Source organism: Hakea prostrata, chromosome 3, assembly GCF_041222555.1.
Source record: "Hakea prostrata isolate BN-2017 chromosome 3, UWA_Hpros_2, whole genome shotgun sequence".
Taxonomy (NCBI): Eukaryota; Viridiplantae; Streptophyta; class Magnoliopsida; order Proteales; family Proteaceae; genus Hakea; species Hakea prostrata.
The window spans coordinates 6,918,221-6,937,144 of NC_142602.1; the positions used below are offsets into that span (position 1 = coordinate 6,918,221).

An 18,924-nucleotide genomic window follows, 5' to 3' on the forward strand; every position below is an offset into this window, starting at 1 on the left:
CTAAGGTCTTGTACATCAGTCACTCCAAATGCCATCTGGATCTCATATTTTAGGCCAAGTTTGAAACGAGACATGCTCTGAGGCTTGCTTTCTCTAGTCCTCATTGTAGATGCCAGTAGTCAAATTGCTGGATGTAATCTGCCACAGGAATATTACCTTGCTTTAGGGTGTGGAACTACTCTTGTAACCTGGTTTTGTAGTGTTTAGATAGATACCTCTCTATCATTTGTCAATTCCTTTATCATCTGGTCCCAAATAGTGAGTCCCCTACATTCATAATACATACAGTTCCCATTGAGTTATTTTCCACCAATCTCGGCCGCACCTGCTACTACCTCATTTTCCTATCGTTTGACAAGTCATACCAATCAAAATAATCATCTGGGGCTGCTCTCCAGTTGTAGAACACCTGTGGGTCTAAGGACCCATTGAACTCCTTGAGTTCAAGCTTGACTTTGTGAAGATCTCCACCTCGTTGTTCTTGTCCGTCATTAAAGTAGGATCTGTTATGCTCTTCTAGCGTGACTAGCGTTTGGTGAACTCTCCTTTAGGGTGGCCTTACAATTTTTTCATACTTGTCATACATAGGGTTGTCATATCTGAATTCTCAGGTGTGTTCATCCCTCTGTATCTTCTTTGAGACCACCTGCTGGTGTATCTTTTGTCTATGAATTTCACTAGTTTCTCCCCTCGGGGGATGACTATAAAAATTTACCCATGGTTTGAGGTCTCGTGCATCTATTTTTTGAGACCTTGAGATGAGATCTCATGTGAATTGAGACGATCCCAAAAAAATACAAGATCTCAGCCGAGATCTAACTCAATTCAAGATCTCGGTTCAAGATCTTGCTTTAACCCAGTTCTTAAGAATACCATATCTCAGACTTGTTCTATCTCATACTCCTTTTGCCTTTGCTGGTTTTGGTGTTTTGGTTGGATTTTTCACTAGAAAGGTGGTCGGCTCTCTACCTAGGCTGCAACAACAAGCCATTTAGCTTACCTACAACAAAGATCTACTGATTAAGGTTAGTGTTTTTTCGAACTTTTTTTTTTCTCCTTTAAAAACTATGTTCTACACTGGTGGAGGTGGTGCTTGTGCTGGTGCTGGTGCTGTTGGAGCAAAGTTTGAGGAGCTGTTTAGTTAATGATTTTACTCTTGTATTCTCATAATGTAACTTATAAGTATTACCGATGGTGTAATGTGAATTGTGAACAGTTGAACATGTTTAATGTATTTACTTGACTTTAAACCTTTATGTTTTCATTTATATCAAGTAACGGTTGTGTTTTAGAAGTTTGCATGTTCACTTTTTCAACGTGTCAGTTTCAAAGTTAAGGTTGAGTCGGAACTCATATTTACACTTGTTTTCTCACAAATGTAATGCCACCACTGTGTTTAGAAGGCCTAAAATAGGCTGAATACCAAATTCTACCCTAAATTGAGCCTTAATAGCCACCAAGAAGGGCCCTCAAGCTAGAGTTTTACAAGATCTCGGCTGAGATCTCGATTTTAGGGACCAAGATCCTTGTTGAAATCAAGATGATGAATTTACCCATGCGGGAGGATTGGGTCTCTTCTTCTTTGCGAGTTTGCTCTTGTTGAGCCATTTTAGCTAACAAACCTTGTATCTATGCTAGCACATTTGCTAGGGTTTTCTTGACTATTCTCTAAAGCTCTAGCTCTTGTGGATTCGTCGATAATTCTGATTCCATTTGATATAGACCCCAAGGTATTTGCTCGTTTGCTAGATAAAAAATGGGGTGGGAAAAAGTGAACTTTTCCACAAAATTTCAAAATCTGGATTGTTTGGTTTAATGTGGTGGGAAAGTGGGTAGACAAGCTTCCTTAAATTAAGGAAGCTTGTTTACTAACGTGGCATGTGGAAAGTGAAAACCTAGTTCTCCCAAACCTTAACCCCATGAATTTTGAATCTAAACCAAACCAAGTTGCTATAGGACCTTCCTACGTTAGGGAATCCCAGAAGTCATAGTCGAACCTCAAACTCTGTTGTAACTCTCTCTGAATAATTTTATTAATCAAATCTGATTACAAGCATAGGCTATGTGTTTGTTGCCTATATTAGACAACTTAAGTAGTTTTAAACTTCAAAATAGAAACAAAAAGGGACTTCTATTTTCAATAGAACTGCTATTCAAAATAATACTTCAACTTAGCTGCTCCTAAGCTGACTCGAATAAAATAAAAATAGCACTAGATTCGTAATAAAATTCCAATTCAAACTAGACCCAACAGAACTCGCTTAGGATTGCCCTAAACTTATATAGTTGCTCCTATGTGGGCCAAAGCTCTTGTACTGCTAAAAAGGGTTGCAGGGTGCTGGGTAGCAACCGCAGGACTTCTGTTGATCGTTATGAGTCTTCTTGGGGTGTCTGTGGGGTCTTGCATTAGTGTGGGAACCAACCAGGCTAGGGATGCCCAAGAGGAGTCAACAAAGAAGAATCTAGGCCTTAGACAACATCAATGAGTTTGTTTCTTGGGGAGTAATAATGGCTTTGACACAACAAGGGAGAACTTGGAGCTGACATCCATGTAGATGACCTTTTAATTTTGTTCAAGAGATTTGGATTAGGTAGTCCATCTATGGACGTTTTACTCCATCCAGATTTGAGCTATGCGCACATTTATGTGTGGAATCTTAGGTCATAAAGCATGCATTTTACACATGTAGAATGGAGCTACCTTGGGTTTTATGTTGTTTTTGCAGATTTTAGGATTTTTTAGGACCTAAGCGATTATTTGGAGTTTTCGGGTATGATACACGCAAAGAGGTCCAATTCAAATTCTTAATTGCGGAGAGGGCTTGATTCTATGCATGATGGGCCAAGAGTAGGTCAAGATGCGATTATGTGCCAACTCCAAGAATATCTTAGAAATAAAAGAAGTCAATTTTGATTGATGGTTGAGATTAGTTAGGATTTTATTTTATTTTACTTTATTTTTATTGAAAAAGAAAAATATTGGTGTGTGTATGGTGCCCACAAGTAGTCAAAGATTTGGATCTTTCAATTTTTCCCTAAAATTTCTAAAATATTTTATCTTATTAGATTTTATTTTTTTCTTTGTTATTTTCTCTCTCCCCACTATTTTTTTCACCTTGTTATTTGGTTATTAATTTTTCCTTTTTTTCTTCCCCCCACCAACCCATGTTTCCTTTCTTTTCACTCTCTCTCTCTCTCTCTCCCTCCCTCTCTATTCCTTACATTATCAAATGAATAAGTTTTCTTTCTTATTTGTTATTTTTTTCTTTTCCTATTTCACTCTTTATTTAATTGTTATATTATTGTTATTTACTTTCTCTTTCCTTATTTGTGACCCCCTTCACCAACCCGTAAAAGTACCCCTTCTCTGTTAGACTTACACTTTCTTTTCTCTTTAGTTTGTTAGGCACTTTCTAGTTCTTTGAATTCTTAGTGGGTTTCTAGTTTTTAGATTCAACGTTTAGATTCAATTTTCCTTTTTATGTAATGCAATAGTTATTCAAGTTGTTTAGTTTCCCTTATTTTATGCAAGTGTGTTTCTTTATTTCAATCAATGTGATTTCAATTTTGAGTTAGAGTTAAAGTTAAAGTTTCAAGTTTTATGAGGATTCGTTTTTCTCTGGGTTTAACAATTGTAGATTTGGATTCTTCCAGATTTGGTTGTTAGAGTTGGTTGGATTTCGATTCATTTAAGGTTTTCTTTTGTTATTCAAGATTCAAGAAATGCAACTAAGTAGTGTTTGTCAATAATCTTTTCTCCCCCCTTAATTTCTACTTCTGTCTATCCCTCTATATTCTTAACTTAAGATTTATTTTCAGCATTTATTTACTATTTCTCTTTTCCCCTTGGTCCTTATCAAAGATGCCTATTGTTGTGCATCTTTTTGGTTAAGGTTCCTTTTTATTTATTGCTTTGTTATTTATTCTGTTATTTACTTTTTGCATTTTTTCTTCTTTTATATCCGTTCCCCTGATCAATGGATTGTTAAGGTATGGTAAAGGGTCCATAATCAATGTCATCTTAGTTGCACTCCCCTTCCCTCGATTCAAAGCTAGCGCTCGGATCACCTTCCTTTTATTTATTTATTTTTCTATTATAATCAATTTTTATTCCTGTCTTTCATTATTTGTGCATTTTCTTTTATTAGATGATGAATGGTTAGGTTATGTTTGTTTTTTTTTCTTCTTCTTCTCAATACAATCGCATTAGATGCATGTGTTACAACCGCTAATTTAGTTTAAGTAATTAATTAAAAAGTTTAGATCTTCTCACTCTTGCGTTACCATTAAGACGATTAAAATTAAGTGGTATATCTTCCTGAGATCAACCCATTAGCTATAGGATACTATGCGTTTGCGGTTATTTTTATTTCGCAAACAAGTTTTTGGCGTCAGCAATTGGGGAACGTCAAAAGAGATGAGCCATTAGCACTTAGGCTCAAAGGGTTGAGGGCATCTACTTAGGGCCAATTAGAGGTAATAGCTCGGTTGTAGATGGGTTTGGAGAAGGAGCAAGTGAAGAACAGGTGGGGAGATGTCTTCAAAATTAGGGCAAAAGGTACAAGAAGGGGAGGCTTGGATGTAATGATGGATGAGAAGGGATTGGGTGGGGAGACAATATGACTGGGCTCTCGAAGTAGTGAAGGCTCCAAAAGAGATATGACCTTTGAACCAAATTACATTGACCTAGAAGACCTTAGGGAGGGAGTGCGGGTGTGTTTCCAAGCAGAAGTTGTGGAGAAGTAGCCTCTTTTGGAGGGGAGCCAGAGAAGATTGTCATAGTGGGAGGGGAGGGGAAGAAGGAAGGACTATATTTGGTGGAGATGATTAGGGTAGGGTGAGGGAGGGATCCCATACACCATTTATGATGGAGAAAAGAGGGATATCTTTGGGGATATCGGAGGAATAGACCTCTAGCATTGGCCACATGGAACGGGATGCTGAGCGGGTGCCATAGGTTAAGGCAGAAGGAAATCTTTCAGCTATCAGCAATTCGGCTACACATTGCAGGGAGAGGATAGATCTCCAAGCGCATGAAGGGTCCTTTTTTTTTTGGGGGGGGGGGGTTGGGGGTTGGTGTAGACAGTCTAAATGGATTCGTTTTTGAGGAGGTAGGTATGGACCCAATCAGCGTCAACGGTAGGTGTAGACCCAATCAACACGTATGGCATTCTCTTTGGAGGGGATTTTCTAGATGAGTTTGGGGAGATCAACAATATTGTAAACCCTAATTCTATGAATGTCAAGGTCTCCTTTGGATTTGGGTTTGTAGATATTGGCACAGCTGGTCGAGTGGTGGAATTTGTGTGATTCTTGACCTTTTTCAAAAGAAGCTACAGAAGAGGGATTCCATATCATGATTGTGGATTCAAGAAGGGCAAAGACTCCACACTAGTAGATGTGGGGGGATTGATGGACTGATTTGATTAGGAGTGCCCTATCTACACGGGAGAGGAGCTTGCTCTTCTAAAGTTGAAGTTTTTTGTGAATGTGGTCCAGCAGTGTGGCTCAATGATGGGCATGAAATGGGTGGGGACAAGAGGGAGCCCAAGGTATTTTATAGGGATGGACATGAGAGTGAAGCCAGTGAAGTGGAGAAGAGAAGATTAGAGGGTATTAGAGTTGCTGGAGAAGAAAAGCCTAGACTTACGGAGGTTGCTACACAGGCCAGAGAGGGATTCAAACTTTTGCAGGGAGGACATGATGTTGGAGACAGGATGAGACAGCTTTGTCGTCAATTGTAAGGTCATCAGCAAAGGAAAGATGGGTAAGCTTGGAACATTTGCATTTAGGAAAAGGAGAGATGAGGTGGTGAGTGTTTTGGATTGGATACTAGAGGAGAGGATTTCAAGGACCAAGGTGAAGAGGTAGGGAAAAAGAGGGCAGCCTCGGTGAATGCTCAGTTGGTTTGTTTTGTTTTGTTGCTTTGTACAATGTGTGAAGAACTTTCAATATAAGATGTTATTTTTAAGTTTATTTCCACTCTTGTCTGGACTTCCTAACATTTCTTTGTTGATAGGTTCTTGGAGCTTTTGCTTCTTGGCTTCGATTAAGACATGGGTACGTTTTTCCTTGGTCTATTGTATGTTTGTTGATGCACTTGTTTTCGAATGTGACATATTTGATTCTTCAAAGGATTAAATTTGATGGCCCTTTTTGTAAAACTGTGGATATTCTCACTCTTTTTTTCCTTCCCTTTTAGTGCTTTAATTTGTGTAACTTCCTTGATTGGTAACATTTCTGTGTGATATGTGTCTCTCTTACCTTGGAGTTCACTGTAGATAATTTAATTTATAATGCATCTTAATGCCTTTTGCCCCTTTTTCTTCTTCGTTCTCTCACCTTTGATCTCCACTCATTCTGCTTGATGAATATGTTATGTATACCTTGGGAACTTTGTTTTGATCGCAAATTGCATTCTGTGACACAAGAAGAATGTATACAGTTGTGCAACTATTCTCCATCTTGTTCTTATGGTGCATGACCATGAACAGATATCATTTTAACAACTATTATAGAATTTAGATAGTGTTTCTAAGGGATGGACAAACAGGTCTCTAATGGCATTTGAGATTCTGATGACATTGGATGTGCTGTGCTGGATCAAAGTTCTTTAATATGTTGGAGAAGTTGATTTTGAGAATGCTAAATCTTTTTCCTGGGTTGGGATTTGTAATGTATTTGAGGACAAGTGACATAGATCAATTGGAGAGGAGTCAGAATTTGTGAACTATATTCTGTCGTAAGTGAAGCCCGCTATCTGCCCCTCGGGAGACATCAGCCAGCATCTGCAAAGGATTTACGGAGCTTGTGTCTTCTGTGTAGAATATTTTCCAGAAGGGGAAGATATTCTGTGGGTCCCATGATAGCTCACCTTAGAACTTAGAAGAGAGATGCTGCCTAGATGCTACATTGGGTGTCCAACTCTTCAAGATTATCGTAGTTGAGTTTCTATTTATATAGAACTATTAATATGAAGCTTATGGGACAAAGTTCCCTTTCATACTTACGTGATCGCATGTTCCTAATAATGTTCGTAAATAAAAAGCATAAACTTCAGAGACTAGGTTGCCTTCTGTACTTAGTGTCATTTCATATTCCTAATTAGGGAGGAAAAAGTAACATTCTCCTCCATAGAATTTTCTGTCTTTGGTATTGGATTCTTGGAGTTTCATTTGGAGGATGCTCTTTCTTACCCCGATAGAAGTTGAGCATTTGAGAAACCTGATTGCTAAGAACCAAGCAAGAATCAGATGTAAATATTTTTATGTTGTTTGGTTGTCACTATTGATGGCACTGACCTTATTAGTGACCAAAATTTTAACTTCTTCCTTTTTTTAATTTTTTTAATAAGTTTTCCTAGCCTTTTTTTTCTGTGCAGACCTTGGTTGTTTGATCTCTATCCGTCTAGTTAGAAACTTTGCCTAAATAAGTGTTACCTGGCCATCGCTTCAACAATCTGCTTGAAGTTTCAAGACATCGTCTGCTCTTACATGGGTCAAAATGATGAAAAGAAAATCTATTTTGTTTTCTGTTGGATCATGGATTATCATTTGGGACTTGCTAAGCTGGGAAATAGATAGAACATTTTGATTCTGTGAGATTGGTCCGACATGGGTGCTTCTGAGTTCTGACTAAATATTGGAAGAATCTGACCTGATGTATTCTGGTGTAGGAAGACAAGGTCAATGGAACACAAACACCCAAGGACTGAGTAGGGTCACAATCCAAATCAAGGAGAAGAAGAGAATCCAGATGTTGAATGGATTTGAAGTTTGGGCTAGATAACCCCGTTAGTAGGTTGAACAGCTCACAAAATCAAGCACATCCTGGGTTTGAGGTGGGGATGTTCTGTAATGATAAACAGAATTTGACACATAGCCTTTAACAGATTGAGCAACTAAAGGAGAACTAACATAACCTCCCTCGGCATCTTCCTCACCACTTCAGGTCCCCCACTCCCAATTGGTAGGTCTGATTATCACTGAATTAAAGACACAATAAACACTAGCAGGAGGAATGACATGCTAAAATATGGAGTCATTCTACGGGCTGGATTACTCAAAAGGCAAGATGCTTCCTGCATCCAATTTGTAAATCATGGAGCAGCATCCAAGGAGATAGTATTAACAGCATAACAAGTGATCAGTTCGAAGGACAGGAGATTCAGGAACACACACTAACACATGGCCAGAGAGAAATCTGCCATGTTGATTTGATGGAGATTGATTAACAGAATAGTAATAGGAGAGGAAGAAAGGAGAGACAATGCTACTAAATCACTGTAAGAGCAAGAGCTTCTTGGTAAGGTATTCTTCATTCTTTTGTCAAAAGTGTGGGATGCTAGCTTCCTCCCCCTCTTTTATTTATTACAGCCAAAAGAGCCAATACGCAGAAAGTTATTAATGTAAAGAACATAAATAGAAATGCTATCAAGTGTCCTTCCAGCCTCTAACAAGTCTCTATTGGACCTTATGATAAAACTTAATAAAGGTGCTTGTTATGGGCTTAAGTATCATAACATGTTTTGTTCAATTATGGGCCCAGTTACCAGTAGCCCAAGACCTTGTTACTCAGCCCAAGAAGCTAGTGAATTGAGTGGAATTTTTACATAAGCCCAAGTGTTGGCTGTTGAAAACAGCTAAAGAGGGTCTGCTCGATAGCCTTGTGCTTTCTGCCTCTTTGAGTAGAACTTCGGCCCTGAATTTTAATTATTCCTCATTAATGTCACTAGTCTTACACAATATATGCAAGATTGGAAGCTTGCTAAGTTAGCAAGGCATTTTAAGTGTTGATACAGTAGAATTGCGTTCCTCTTGCTAGCTTTACTCCCTTCAGTTAATAAAACCTGGTTTTCTTATTTGGTCTCAGGATACCAGCTTCCGTACTTGCATCCCACCCTTTGGTGCTTACAGCTCTTTCCAGTTTGGAATCTGAGGTGCTTTCAGAGGCAGCTACTAACGGTATGAGAACCAGTTGATGCTACTGCCTATGGTGCTTACAGAAATGTTAATTCTACAGTTGTGTTATCAATTATCACTGTGTGTAGTTCTTCCTATTGACACTGATGTTCAGGTCTTTTTGTGATTGAATATAAGTAGATGTTCCTTTTTCTTTTTGATGTTTGTATAGGTTTACTCATTTGGTGTGTGTTATTATATATGAAATCGTTGTATGGGATGTCAATTTTTGGATCAGAAAGGTGCTTCTATCTTCTCTTTGAGCAATGGTTTCTTGGACATTCTCTTCAATATTTATTTATTTATTTTTATGTATGAAACTATGGTATGGGATACCATTTTGGACTAACGGCACTTCTACTTCTCTTTAAACACCAATCTCTTGAGGACATTGATCATTTCTTCTTCTCCTGTCCTCAGGCATCTTCACCCTGGAGAAAATCCTTTGCTAGTTGTTGACCTTGCCCTAGACGATTCTTGCCCTTTTCCAGGGAGTGTATCTGGATGCATGCATGTCTTTCTCAGGCAGCTTGATCCGTGACATTGTGGCCAAGCTTATGTTTGGTGCTACCATCCATTATATTTGGATAGAGTGGACCTTTAAATATTTGACTTCCAATTCCTGTTCCTTAGACTTGTTTTGGAAGCCATCTTTATTCATGTCAGCTCTTCCTTCACAGTCTTGTTGTTGATTTCCCAAACTGGTGTATTGGTGTCTCCTGGGGTTTTATCTCTTTCCTGTTGTTGATTTCCCAAGGAACAGGTGTTTTGGTGTCTCCTGGGGTTTATCTCTTTCCTGTTGTTGTTTTCCCTAGGAACAGGTATATTGGTGTCTTCTGGGGTTACCTCTTTCCTTTCGTTCATTTCCCAAGGAACAGGTGTATTAATGTCTCCTGGGATTTATCTCTTTCTTCTTGTTGGCCCTTCTCTGGTTCTAACTCCTGCTTTGTATAATTCCCTTTCCCTTTTCCAGTCCCCCTTCTTTGTTCCCCTCTCCTTTTCAAGGGTTTTGTAATGGATTATTAATTCACCCCCACAGAAAGGACTTATGAAAGAATGCTTTCAAGGTTTATATAGATATCCCATTGCTGTGATGTGTCGGAATGTTCATGACTCTGGGGACCTATGTGCAAGGTTCCTTATGATGGGATCTTCATACGGACAAAGAAGATTTAGAGGTTAGTTCACTTCTGGTTATTTTGGTCTTGTAAGAATTTTATTTTTGATCCATCAATTGCCTGATGCACTGTGTGAGCAAGTGCTGGAGCAAAAAACCCGTAGTAAATACTAAAATGTGCTCCAGGCATGGCAGATACTCTTGCCAAGAAAAGGTTCATAAATTGGGCTGGTACTTTAGGCATTCATTGCTGCGTACTGACTCTGGTCATTTACTGTTTTTAGTTTTTTGCCTATTTTATTTATTATCACCATATTAAGGTATAGGGATTTTGGTATTCTATTTGGTATTGGGCTCCTGTCATCATCATTTTGTATCTTAGTATTTACAAAAAAGTACTGAAACATACCATACATTAAAGAGAAGTCCAGTGCACAGTACAGTTATTGTTAGCTTCATTAAACTAAAAGAGAAGGAGACGGAGGTTTCAATGTAGCAAAGCAACTGTGTGGATGGGATGCTTTTGGTTAGAAAGAAATTGGGCACTTGGTTGCACTTTCTTGTGTGACAGTCAATTTTTTTCTTAATCACTCAAGAGCATGAATGGAACATGATCAGTCCGTAGTAGAAGCATTTTCAAATGAGCCAATATGCACATAATTGAGGTTGCTGCTGTTGCCTTGAAGGGGTAGAGGGTGCTGGGTAGTAGCGTATTGGTTTAATTGTGACTAATAAGGGGGTTGGGGAGGAATTGAGCAGGGAGGGGGGAGGGGGAATGTTACCTGGCATCAGGGTAATGAAGCCAAATGGAAAGGCAATGATAGAGGCCATGGGGGCAAAGGTTGTTTCCTGTAATTTTGGTAAGTGGAGGGCACTTGAGGTTTGTAGCATTTGGCATATGTTCTATTTATTGACCTCCATAGACATGGTCCCACCCACTCCCCATCCCCACCACCCCAAAAAGAATGTATGACACGGCACTATAATTGTCAAGGTGTTGCCTATGTGAGGCTTGTTCTTGGTTGGTGTCTGTCCCCTTGATTCTTTCCCCACCTTGCTTGCCTAGATGCCGTGACAACTACTGAAATTACTCAATTTTCCCCCAATTTTCCCCTTGCCTAATCTTCTATCTGACTAATTTATGCATACAAACTTCTATAGAAACTTTTGATATAATAGTTTCTCCAATAACTTTTATGAGGTTTAGCACTTTGTAAATTATTTATTGTCTCGTTCTTGCTTACTCCCCTGCATTACTGTTTCACCAACTTGCTTTTGGTCTGCTAGAAATATCTTCATATGTGGTATTTTCTGTTTTTCCTAAAATATTCTGTGAAATGAATGATTTTGTTTTTGCAGTCATTTCCGAATTGATACATTACACTGCAGCTGGAGCCTCTGGTGATCTTTCTGCACAGTTGCCGTTAATTCAAGTTCTTGTGCCCCGAGTAATGAATTTGAAGAGGCAATTAAATGATTCTTCAAAGGTATCTGGAATTTTCCATTGTTTCATCTTTTTTCGGATGAATTATTTTTGTCATCTTATTGTAAGGCATTTGAAGTGTAGTTATCAAGGCACCCAATCTTGTTGGATGCCCTGGGCAGGTTGCTACTTTGATAACTATGTTTTGATGTATGTTTTTTCAAGGCACTACCTTGACAGGCGAAGGAACCTGTAGCATTATTTCATGGCACTGCCTTTGTTGGTATCGAATCCTATACTGTCCCTTATTTATGCCAGATAACATTTTAGTTAGTGAGCCACCTAAGGTATTACTCATAAGTAAGCAAATACCCCATATTTAATCCCAATAAATTAGTTAAGAATGGAAATCTAAAAGAATAACAAATCAATCCCCAATTGAATAACAAAAAACTAAAATTTTACGATAGTGATAGCTGATTCTTTTTGATTGATTGTTGCACTGATAAATTTTTTCACATATTGTTAGGATGAGGAAGATGTGAAAGCAATTGCTCGATTATTTGCTGACATGGGTGATTCTTATATGGAGTTGATTTCAAATGGTATTTATATATTCTTATCTTTACTGAAATATTTAATCAAGACTTCTATGTTATTGATGATATTCATTCTCTTGTGGTGTGCCTTATTTTTTTAGGTTCTGATGAATCGATGCTAATAGTGCAAGCATTGCTAGATGTTGCGTCACATCCAGAATATGACATTGCTTCTATGACATTTAACTTCTGGCACAACCTTCAGGTTAACTTGACTGAAAGGTAAACCCTGATGTGATTGGACTCAGATGTTTCTGGTTTTTATACCTAGCAGAAAGATGATTCCATTGATTCTAATCCTGCAGGGATTCCTATTTATCATATGGAAATGATGCATCCATTGAAGCAGAAAGAAATAGAAGGTTGCAAATTTTTCGTCCATCATATGAATCACTTGTATCTTTGGTGAGTGTTCCAGTTTAAAAATCAGCATGTTTTAAAATCATGGTACTGAACGTAATTGGGACACCAGTATAAATTATATTCCTGAAAAATAGCAGTCTGGTAGATGCTTTCATGACTGTGTTCTGATAAAGCAGAGGATGCACTCATTACAATGTTTGGGGTTATATTTATCTCATCTGTGGTTACCTCAGGAATTGAAAGTTCTTCTTTGCAGGTTAGCTTCCGAGTTGAATATGCCCAAGATTATCAAGGACTCTCAAGGGAAGACCTCAAGGATTTTAAGCAGACTAGATATGGTAGCGTATATTATCATTGTCACACCAGTTTTTGTCGAAGATCCTTTCTATCTGTTTGCAATGCTCACAAAGGGCCTCTTAGTGATGAATTTCTTTTCCCTTTTTGTTAGTGTTCTATCAGCTATTGTGATATAGAAGTTATGAATCAGTCATTTTACCTATCCAAAATAGTCATTGGTCATTTTTTTGTTTTAACTTTTTTCTCCATCCTGCTCTGTTATTCTTTAGCTTTCTTTGCCAGTATGAAAATGCTATTATAGAGCCCAGGTTGCTGATCCATGCAATTAAGTTCTCGCCATTCCTGATAAATTTACTCCATTTGCTGACAATCTCTTTGTCAAAGTGAAACTTTTTGCTTGGGTTCTTGGTTCTTCCCTGCTAGCTAGGTTAACATTGAGGATGGCCTCCTTGAAGTTTTATGTAGCTATTTCATGATTTTCATCACTCCCAGCCAATTACCCAAGATCAATCAGACCTTTCTTTGCCTTATTATCCCAGGGAAGAGAGAGCCGATCCCATTTTGAATTTTTTTTTGGGTGAATAAATGACAACAAAAGGATACAAAAAAAGAGGAAAGAGGGGGGGGGGGAGAAGCCGATCAAGAAGATGATCGTAAGGTAGTAGAGAGCCCCTAGGATCTAACAATAAGCCTAGTCCTTGGGGAATCAGACACTGGGGGGTCTTCCAAGTTGAGCAAAACTTTATTTTTCCTCTCTTCTTTTTCTTCTTCCCTTTTTCTTTTTCTTTCTTTCTTTCTTTTTTTTTTTTTTCTTCTTCTTCTTCTTCTTTTTATTTTTATTTTAAGGAATTTTACTATTGTGCTTGGAACTTAAGGAGGTTGTTGCTTATTCTTCATCATCTATTAGTTTTCCTGTTTGTCTTATCTGGCTTCTCTAATTTCTGTGACACTAACGAATTCTATCACATTGCTAGCTGTGGCCGACGTATTAACTGATGCAGCATCAGTTTTAGGTGGTGAGACAACACTGAAAATTCTCTATACGAAGCTTGGACAGGTGAACTATTTCTCATTAAAAGTGTATTGCTAGTTGGTGTGGCTCCTTTTTGTGGTCCTTTTAATCAGTGAATATATATTCTGGGTGCAGTTGCAGCCCAACCCTCTCAAAACCTGTACTTTGTGCTGCTGTTTCTTTTGATTTATGATGAACTAAATACTATGTTCTCTGCTCCTTATTCGAATATTCTCTCACAGAATAAACTCTATATTTTCTCACTCTATCTCTTTGTTATGCGTTAAATTTGTGTATCTGAACATAAGCATAGATAGGTGTCCTTCGTATGGTTTTGTAATCCCGTTTTTCATTAAAATAAATCTATGAGCATAAATTCATAAATGGCTTATGAGTTGTTTTTAATTTGTCACCATAAACTATTAATGTTTGTTTATACAGGTGCCATCAATGAACATTTGTAAGATTGTTGCTTGCATTTGGGGGTAACAAAAATGAAAATAAAGTATCTCTGCATGCCACACTCTCTCTCATAACATGCATCATATTATAAATTTATAATGCAATATAATATGTACTATATTTTGAAGAAACAATCCTATTTGGGGAGGAGCTGAAGGAGTTACCATTTCCTTTTAAGCTATGCTGTGGTATAAAAGGAATGTATGTTATCTTGGCTAACCAAGCTCCTTGCACTAGGAAAATATTAGAGGAATGTAGGAGATATTATAAAATAACGGTGATATTCAAAGCTGCAATATTATAAAGGCATAAAAAGCTGATGAGTCACTATGAAATCAGAGGAGAAGGTAGTTGAAAAGTTGAAATTCATTTGAGACAAGAAACGACTATTACCGGGAGCTGATTTGGTTTATGCTAGAAAAGATTTATAAGGAAGCTCTTTACCTAAGTAAGAGACTTGTGGAAAAGGGGGGTTTTCTAATGATTTTTGTTGATCTAGGAAAAGCCTACAATAGAGTCCCTAAAGAGTTAATCTGACAAGTACTGGAGAAGAGGACTGTTTCAAGTAGGCATGTGAATATACTTAATGATATGTATGATGGTTTTGTGACAAGTTTTAAGAATGGTGGTGGGGGGTCAAGGTGATGAATTCTCAATCATAATTGAGTTACATCAAGGATCAGCTTTAAGCATTTATTTATTTGCATTTACCGTGAATGACTAAAATAGAGACATTCAAGACGAGGTTCCTTGATGTATGCTTTTTGTTGAGTTTATTGTTTTGGTAGATGAGACAAGCAAGGTTAATGCCAAGATAATGTTACAGAGTTTAACTTTGGAAGCAATAGGTTTTAAGCTAAGTAGAATAGAGGTGGGATATCTGGTATGTAGCTCCAATTATGACAGACAATGAGGTGATGAAACTTCACGAGTAGATAAAAAAAAAAGAAGCGATAATTTTAGTTATCTTGGCTTTTTCATTGATAAAAAAAAAGTGATATAGAGGACAATTTTTACATTTAAATTGGATCATTGGAGCAGAGAGGTGCATCTCGGGTTTTATGTGACTGACATGTTTCTTTAACATTTAAAAGGAAAATTTTATAGGATCGCTATATGACAAGCTATGATGTATGGCATAGGGTATTGGGCAGTTAAGAAACATCATATAAATTATTCAATGAAGCAGTAATGAGGATGTTAAAATGGACCAAGTGACACAAGTCACTTGAGGTGGCATGAGGTGTTCAATAGAGGCATTTAGATGCCTCAGTTTGGAGGTGATTTAATCAAATCAAAGGAACTAAAGTAATTATGGTAGACCTAAAATAATTTAGGAGAATTGGTGAAGAAAAGACATGCATGGCTTAGGCCTTGTATAAAGCTGATTGGAAGGCGAAGACCCACATAGTCGACCCCATTTAGTTGGGATAAGGCTAAGCTGTTGTTGTTGTTGTTGTTCTCTTTGTGTGATTGTGCCATATGAAAGACAAATAGGTGTGAGTGCACCTTCCAAGTGGGGAGGACAAGGCAGTAGCTGAAGACATACAAGGGTTGCTGGAGAAAACTTCTAACCCTCCACCCTTGTGCCCTTTTTGCTATCTTTGTTCAAATCTCCTCCGGATCCTCCACTTCTTTCTTGCTAAATCCCTAGCATACGATGGGTATATTGTTCTCATTTCTTGGTCCCTGGGCTGTCTATGAATCCCATATCCCTAAGCTATCCCTCTCTCCTCTTTTATTGTTAATGGCTCTTGGTCCCCTTCTCCCCATCCTAGTCTCACACACGTCTGGAATTCCCTTCCCCCTATCATCCTCTACTTTTGACCACACCTCTTAGATCCCTTCCCATACCAAAACTTCACAACCGCCTTTGCTTGGAACCTCCTCAGGTCGCCATGTCCCAAGGGCCCCCCTTGTTTGGTTCAAAGGCCACATCCCCTGCCACTCCCTCACCCTTTGGCGAGCTCTTAACTTGGCCCTCCCAACACAATCCTTCCTCATCAGTCACCACATCCCCACCAACCCCAATTGTATCCTTTTTTGGAATGGAAATGAGGACCTAGACCACCTTTTCTTCTCCTTTCCCTTCTCCCGATCCATCTGGAGTTTAGCCCTTGCTTCTATTTGGCCTAGATCGAAAAGTTCTTTTGGTTTTGCTCGAGATTGGAATTGGATCCTGAGAACCTCTCTTGGCTCTTCGATTTGTGACCAAGTGGGTAAACTTGTCTTTGCCACCATTGTTCACCATTTATGGTGGGAGCGCAACATGAGAAGATGGACTTCCAAATCCCGATCCCGCGTCTTGATTTGGAATGCCATCTATTTTGATGTTTCTTCTAGTTTCATTACTTTCCCCCACCCCCAGTTTATGACTCTGAGGAATATGTTGATTGTTAGTTCCTGGAGTCTAAACTCCTCTTTCCAGTCGCGACTGGCTGCTGCCCCCCCCCCCTGGGATTTTCTTTGTATTTCTTGTTGACCCGGGTTTTTAATATAATTATTTATTCATAAAAAAAAGGGTAATAATGAAGGGTTGGACATTAGAGTAGATGAGAGACGTGTTGATGCAGTGCATGTTCAAGGAGCTATTAGGAGATGGGTTTGGAGGTGGGTTGCCAAGGGTTTTCACGAGGGAAAGGTACATTGGAGGTGTCGATGAGGTAAAGCAGTTGCATGAAGAGGGGGCCTCAAGAATTCAGTCCAGGCTGGCAGAAGGTGGATGATAGAGCAATGATGATGCTAGTGGTGGGGTGGCTGATGGGTTAAAGGATGAACGTAGTTGAGGCAAGGTCGCCAATGTGGTTTACGGGTGGGGCAGAGGTGTTCAACCAAGAAGAAGAAGATGAGAAGGTGTAAACTGGTTAACTATCATACCAGATTGTAACTGTAAATTAAAATCTAATTATCAAATTAACACTTATATTAGGCTAGTGGTGGATATCAAAGTATCATGTTCCCATCTTTCTAGAAGCACCAGCGTGGAATATTCACATAAGCATGCCACACCTATATTTTTCATTCCTAATTAGGTCATAAGCATAAATATAATCCATAACAAAGAGAGACTCACTCCTAGTTTGTAAATCTGTGAATCAACATCTTAGTGGTTTTTTCCCCTCCAGTTGGGGGTCAGGGGTTGGGCAACACAAACATTATTTATACAAAAGAGAGATTTTAGCCCTAGTTAGTAAATCTGTGAATTAAGATTTTGGTGGATTATTTTACCCTTGTGTGTTTTTTGGGTTTTCTTTTTGGGGGGTGGGGTGCACAATATGATTCTCCCATAAGAAAAACCTTTTTTTTTTTTTTTGTAATTGGATTGCCAAATATTCAGTAGATTATTTGTAGACTGGCTTAGAATCATTCATGAATAGCTTGCAAAGCAAAAAAAAATAAGGGGGGGGGTCACTAGGGTTAAATGGCATATGGCTGCTGGCTAGAGACTGTATGCAGCAAGTTTCTTATGAGATACAGACGACCAGGGCAAAGTTCTTGAAGGGTTGAAGATACAGGGAGGCCAAAAACCACAGTCCGAGAAGGACAGTGTGGTGGCAATGCTAGAAAGATACCCAAAGGTAGCATGGGTTGACAGACGGCTCTGATAGTGATTTCATGTGTTTGATGTGGACGCAGAGAGGAGAGATTTCAACAACCTCAGGCGATGGCTGGAATCTCACATCAGGTGTAGAGGGTTAGGATGGAAGAGATGGGGATCCTTTCTTCAGGTTCCAGAGTAGCTCCAGCAGAGTTATGGTAAGGGGATGAAACAGAGGCAGGGTTCAAAATCAATTACCATTTTGTGTACTGATTCTTTTTTTTTGGTCCCCCACTTCTTTAGATCTAAGCTTTCCATCATGTTTGCGGGGCATAAAATGGAATGTCCTAGAAGAAGGTACAATGATAGGCTGGCATCAAGGAGTTGTTCTTTGGTCAATTGGATTTCTGTAATATGGAGGCTGATTTGGTCATTCTGAGTTTTGGGATAGGGTGCGCCTCTGGTGTTGACCACATTCACAGTTAAGGTGGTCCATCTCAACTGTGCGAATTGCCATGTATTGGGCTCTTGCACCTTGTTTTTGTGTTCAAACTTACTTTCTAAGTCAGTTGCTTGCTCCTCATATGGTGTGAGTGGTGCTTGTGCAGACCAGGGAACATAAATCGACATGAACACAATAGCTGGTTAGTGAAATGCCACACAACAGACTTGGGTGCCAGAATGGCTTTACTGATTGCCAGTCCATTTACCACTCACAATAAAGAAACGGAAACACATTATCTGCTCGGCGGAGTTTATTATTATTACTATTATTATAAACACATTATTGCGACGACATTGGAGCAAAATAAAAAAGCTGAATTCCAACCACCTCCCACTCTTCTCCCTGTTTTCCTGATGGTGCGGGCTGATACACTCCTCAGTCCTCACCTTTGTTATGTGCTTTGTTTTGTTAAAAGCCGTGGTTGTGGAATTTCAAGTAACATTCTTCCCTTAGTTTACTTTGATCTCTGTTCTTCTTCTTGGAAATAATTCTTATAAATTGGTTGCATCTAAGGGCCCATTCAGTTGGGATAAATCTGACTTGAGTTGCATATTCGACATAGGTGATCTAGTCGAGTGCTTTAAAGTTTGAATTTCTTCTTCTCATCTGTAAACATCTTAATAGTTATTGTTGTGATTTATAATGTGC

The 18,924-nt window shown here is 38.7% G+C and overlaps 1 protein-coding gene across 1 annotated transcript in view; it reads left to right on the forward strand.

The window, feature by feature from the left end:
- Positions 1-18,924, forward strand: part of MOS14 (ARM repeat superfamily protein) — a 52,818-nt gene that overhangs the window by 12,200 nt on the left and 21,694 nt on the right. Inside the window, exons 7-14 of the mRNA XM_089148582.1 lie at positions 6,020-6,060; positions 8,872-8,963; positions 11,437-11,564; positions 12,030-12,105; positions 12,201-12,321; positions 12,405-12,504; positions 12,719-12,800; positions 13,734-13,816. Of these exons, the coding sequence (XP_089004708.1) occupies positions 6,020-6,060; positions 8,872-8,963; positions 11,437-11,564; positions 12,030-12,105; positions 12,201-12,321; positions 12,405-12,504; positions 12,719-12,800; positions 13,734-13,816 (723 nt within the window). The remainder of the gene's footprint in view (positions 1-6,019; positions 6,061-8,871; positions 8,964-11,436; positions 11,565-12,029; positions 12,106-12,200; positions 12,322-12,404; positions 12,505-12,718; positions 12,801-13,733; positions 13,817-18,924) is intronic.